We start from the raw sequence: 5,705 nt of genomic DNA on the forward strand, positions 1-5,705 counted from the left end.
TTCTTCTCAATACACAGTTAACAATTATTAAGAATACGATGAACAGTTTTGAAACTACACAATGAACATTTCGAAAATACACATTGATAGTTTGTAAAATGTATTAAAATAGAGGACTAATTTTTCAAAATGTTGAATTAATGCTTAAAAAAATACATGATTAACCATTTTTAAAATACACATTGAACAATTTTTTAAAATTGCGATGAACATTTTTAACAACAAAACTAACAATTTTGACAACAAAATGAACATTTTTGTAAAAGTACATGGCGAACATTTTTAAAATGCATGCCATTCATTTTCGAAAAACACCATGAAGATTTTTAACAAATGTACAAAAAGAGCTGAAAGAATCTTAAACAAAAAAAAAATGGGAAAAGTTAATAAAAATGAACATATTGCTGGAATGCCTGAACATTTGTTAGTACAATATGAGCGAACATTTTTGTTACAGCACACGATCTGGTTTTCATGAAGAACATTTTGGGAAAAAAATACAAGTAGGTTTTATTAAGCACATGAACAAATTATCTTTGCAACATATGGACATTTCTTTTTGGACAGCGAGAAAAAGAGTTGAATAAATTCCGGTGGCCTTAGGGGCATAGGGGCGTGGTGGATCCCGTCCTTTGCCAGTGGGAGGGCTCCGTTTTTTGACGTTTCTTTAAGTATTTTTAGGGTTTGTATCTTGCTCATGAAGGCAAAACGATGGCAGCTCCCAGAAGATGGAATAAGGTTCTCCCCTCCTAGCCCCTGTCCCAGTGGTGCGTCTAGCATCGTCGGCGGGCATGTGGACATACATCTGTTGTGGATCTGTCTTTAGTGGATCTGCTCGGATTTGGTTGTTGTTCGTTTACGTTCGTGCGTCTTCCGGTTGGATGCTTCCGATCTAAGCTACTGTTTATCGACTATGGTTGTTGTTCTGGTGCGTTGGTCCTATGCGGTTGTAGCATGACTGTCTACTACAATAAGGTTTGTCCGACTTCGGTGAGGAAGGGGCGATGATAGCGGCGTGCCTTCGGCTCTCTTCAATGCTGGTAGTCGTCGCTAAGTGGTCTATGGATCTGGATGTAAATTTAATTATTTCTAATTTTCGTTGTCCATGATAGAAGATGAATAGATTGTAAGTTTTTTCGCAAGAAAAAAGAGTTGAATAAATAGCATAACTGCTTTTAGAATACTAGTTGGTTCCAAGGTTTTGGTTGCCGAATGGTGCATTTTTACCGAGGGGGACTGGTAAACGTGGTTACCATGGTTACCACGAAATTTCGAGCAAATTTCGAACGAATTTTGGATGAAATCTATAATTGAATTTCAAATTCAAACTCTTTCAAAATAGATATAGATAGCACTTGAACTCATACTTATCATGAAAGAGCTACTAGCTAGTGGAACATTGTCTACAACACGTGTTGCAAAGTGCTGCCATACTTTACTATACATTGAGCGTTTGAATTCAAAAAATTCGAAAAATTTGAATTTTTTTGCTCAAAATGCCCATTTACCGAGGGGATCGAAATACGTGATAACCATGTAAATCTCGAAATTTCGAGCGGTAACTAAAACCCTGGTTGGTTCATATTCAAGTAATTCTGGGTGTAAATCCCAAGGTTCGTCCGGCAGTAACAAATAACTTAATTCGTTGTGTCAAATAGTTGTGCGCATAAATCCCAACGGTGGGTAAACGGCTAGAAAGTTTGCTGATGTTCTAGCCTCTCTCACGTCACATAGTAGAGAGACACATAAATCCCGCCCATATTCGTGAAGGTGCGTGTGCCTGCGCTGATATGACGTTTCGATTGAGATGGGATGTCACTGTTGATCAAAGAATAATACGGTGGCTGTTAAATGACTACTGGGTGAAATACAAGCGAATACTACGCGTCTGCCGCTGATCACTAGCTAGCCTAACGCGCAGGATAGCGAGAGCCAGGCAGCTCGGCCACCAAACGGCATTTTCGCATTATTTAGATATTTATTTACAGCCAATTAATAATAATTGGATGCTGCTGGCGCGAGCGAGGAGAGGAGATCCACCTCCCTCCCCCCATCCAACAGCTCATCATTTGCTCGCTCCGCTGCCCTCCCTATTTATAGCCCACCACCCCGCCGCCGCATGAACAGACCAGATCATCACATCACCAGTTCACCACCACCGAGCACTGCCACCGTAACATCATCCATCCTCTACCCGGAGAGTTCTCAGATCGGATCGGGCTCGCCGGAGATCGATGATGCATCACGCCGCGGGTCTCGACCTGGGCCTCGGCCTCGGGCTCGGGCTCGCCTCCCAGGGCAGCCTCACGTCCTCCACCACCACCGCATCCTCCTCCCCGGCCTCGCAGGCGCACGCGCAGCACTGGACCGCCGCTTTCAGCTCCGTCGTCGGCGCGCAGGAGTACGAGCGGCAGCAGCTGCTGCATAGGAAGGAGGAGCCGGGGATGAGGCCGTCCACGTCGCCCGAGAGCGGCGTCAGCGCCGGGACCAAGAGGGGCCTGGAGCCCACCGGCTCCGGCGTCTCCCCCGCCACGGGCAGCGACGAGGACGACGACGGCGCCGGCGGCCGCAAGAAGCTCAGGCTCTCCAAGGACCAGGCCGCCGTCCTCGAGGAGTGCTTCAAGATGCACAGCACGCTCAACCCCGTAAGTGTCTTCTCCTCCTCCTCCGTCGAGCGCGTAGTGTTCGTCCATGGATCCTCGGCGATCGATCACATTGGGCTGACCGGGATATCTCCCTGACGACTTGCAGAAGCAGAAGACGGCGCTGGCGAACCGGCTGGGGCTGCGGCCGCGGCAGGTGGAGGTGTGGTTCCAGAACCGCCGCGCGCGCACCAAACTCAAGCAGACGGAGGTGGACTGCGAGTACATGAAGCGCTGGTGCGAGCAGCTCGCCGAGCAGAACCGCCGCCTCGAGAAGGAGGTGACCGAGCTCAGGGCGCTCAAGGCCGCACCGCCGGCGCATAACGGCGCCGCGGCGGGGCCCCTCACCACCCTCACCAGGTGCCTCTCCTGCAAGCGCGTCGCATCCACGTCCTCCGCCTCGGCCTGCAACGTGCCCAGCTTTTCCGCCAATGCCGGCATCGGCATGCCAATGCCATCCCTCGAAGAACGGCCGTTCTTGTGTGGGTTCAGAGACACCGGAGTGACGTACGGCGGCTCTTCGGGGCTCGCGAAGGTGGTCAAGCCGGCCAGATAGAAGGAGCTATCTCTGTGACGCCGCCATGATCAGCATGCCAAGCAAGCTAACAGAAATGGCGCCATTGTCACAACTCACAAACTTAAGCAAGTTTAGCAAAAAGTTTAATCCTTCGTTTTCTCCGTCTCAGAGGGAAATATAAATTAACTAATTCTAACAATTTAGGGCTGAATCGATCGATGGGTTCCGGGCTTCTGGCGGGGATGAATGTATGCATGTGAAAACAATGGAGGACCGAGCAACAAAATGAAGGGTGTGCACACTACAAAAAACTCATATAAATTTAACTAAGCAATAGTTTAAGTGATCATCACTCATAGTAGTTCTCAACTTATTTTTCACTAGTTCATTGACGAAAATACTCTTTCAACACTCCTCGTCACCACCGTTAAGATAAATACCAACTTGACAAGCAGTATGACATCAATTGTATATAAGATATATGACTCTTTCAACAATATGACATCAATTGTATATAAGCAATGTGCAATGTCATCAATTCTGTATAAGACATGAAGCAATTCCACAATTCAATGACATCAATCAGTTGTATACCAGGGTGGACGACACGGTCCGGTCCGGCGGTCCGGCTCGTGGCCCGCTCGGCTCGGGCCGGCTCGGTCCTAGCCCGCTGAAAAAATCGGCCGGTCCGAGCTCAGCAAACCAGCCCGACAAAGCTTCGGTCCGGTCCGGGCTTTAACCGAGCGAACCGACGAGCACGAGCTGTGGCATGACGAGAGCATGGCGAGAGCATGGCGGGGGCATGTCAGGACGCGGCAGGGGCGTGGAGGGGGCTTGCCAAGGGCGTTGCAAGGGCGTGGCGGGGGCGTGTCGAGGTCGTGGCGGGCGCGTGGCGAGCGTGTGGCCAGAGCTGCGTGGCGGGCGCGTGGTGGGCGCGTCGGCCGTGCGCTGGTCTGCGCCGCCGTCGTTCATCCGCGCGGCCATCGGCCTCCCTGACGCTGGAAAGCATGTCTAGTGGATGCGCCATGCTCGGATCTATCATCTGGAAGGTAGAACTTGCAGCGGGAGGCCCTACACCGCCGTTGTACACCGGCCGTCGTGCATCAGCCGTCGTGCCAGATTCGTCGTCGTTGTTGCTGCCCGAGCTCTGCCTGGCCGTCGTGCCGTCCACCATGAGTCACAGAAGTCGCTAGACATCTCCATGACGAGCACCGCTGCCTCCAGCGCCCTTCCCGCGTCGCCATGCTCCGCCGCGTGCTCTGTGGTGAACTCCGGCCGGTCCAAACGAGCCGCTCGGTCCGGCTCGGGCTTCGTCCCTGCCGGTCCGGTCCCTCGAAATAGGACCGTGACCCTGCTCGGTCCGGTCCGGTCCGGACCGCCGACAGCCGGTCCAAAGGACGGCTCGGTCAGGGACCGGACCGGCCCGGACCGTGTCCACCCTGAGTTGTATATAAGCACCAAGCAGTGAACATGTGGCTACATTGCTGTCTTGCATCAATTCAATGGATGGAATACTTACCATTGTGGACTTTTATATTGAAAATTAGTTGTTGTTTTGCACTAAGCAGTAGGCAATTCTACTATCTGATCGGTTCACATTGTCTTGCACTAAGTAGTAATCAAAGTCCACATTGCTGCCTTGCAATAAGCAATAAATTAGTTGGGTAGACTTGGGATTAATTTTCTGGTTGGTTCTATTTTTTGAAAAGGAGGATAACCCCCGCCTCTGCATCAAAACAATGCATGCATCCATATACTACCTCCGTCCGGGTTTTTTAGCCCCCCCCCCCCCAATCGGAGCGCATGGACCAAGGCAAAATTCAGCAGCCGAACAGCCTCGACTCGGAAATAAAGCGGAAAACAAACCCTGAAGCCATATACCTCGCGACAGTAACTCCCCAGATATCCACTAACCCTATGTTACAAGGCACATCAAAAACGAAAAATGCACAACTCCTAGGCTACGCCTTCAAGAAGAAATCACCGCACGTGCACCAATGATGGCGAGTCCACCACAAAGTTGAACATCGGATTCTTATCCCCAAAGCAAAGCTTCAATTTACCACCTTTAGCAAGGACACGACGCAGGCGCACATTGACATAGCCCGATCAGAGATGTTGTGTTTCCACCCAAGTGCATAAACGTGTGCCGTTAAAGTTGTCTGGTCGGTTCTATACCTTGCTTTCTTCCTGAAGTGGCGAATGGATGGATACCTTGGGGCCTCAGGGTGGAGGTTGGAGCTGGCCAACGTCCCACAATGGCTCGCAACAAGGGGAGGGGGCAGGCCGTGCCGCCGCGGAGAGGGGAGCATCCGGGCGGACCAGGGAGCAGGGGTGCGGGGGTGGGGCGCGGGCTAGCCACGGGAGGAAGGGGAGGGACGGTGGCACGACTACGGGGTTGGGAGCGGCGGCCAGACGACATGGAGACGGAGAACTGCCGACGGTCGATCTCAGTCGGCGATCAGGAATGGCAGCTGTCTAGTTAGGTCTCTCGCTCATGTATGACTTTTTTAGGGGATCGTGTTGGCTTCATGGAGAGGTCGAGA

General features: G+C 51.1%; 1 protein-coding gene across 1 annotated transcript; it reads left to right on the top strand.

Moving 5' to 3' along the window:
- Positions 1–2,143: 2,143 nt before the first annotated feature.
- LOC123082964 (homeobox-leucine zipper protein HOX28) lies at positions 2,144–3,422 on the top strand. The gene is made up of 2 exons (XM_044505140.1): positions 2,144–2,645; positions 2,752–3,422. Exons 1-2 carry the CDS (start codon positions 2,235–2,237, stop codon positions 3,196–3,198), a joined length of 858 nt encoding a protein of 285 aa, XP_044361075.1. The 5' UTR covers positions 2,144–2,234; the 3' UTR covers positions 3,199–3,422.
- Positions 3,423–5,705: the final 2,283 nt, after the last annotated feature.

Source organism: Triticum aestivum, chromosome 4A (assembly GCF_018294505.1).
Source record: "Triticum aestivum cultivar Chinese Spring chromosome 4A, IWGSC CS RefSeq v2.1, whole genome shotgun sequence".
Taxonomy (NCBI): Eukaryota; Viridiplantae; Streptophyta; class Magnoliopsida; order Poales; family Poaceae; genus Triticum; species Triticum aestivum.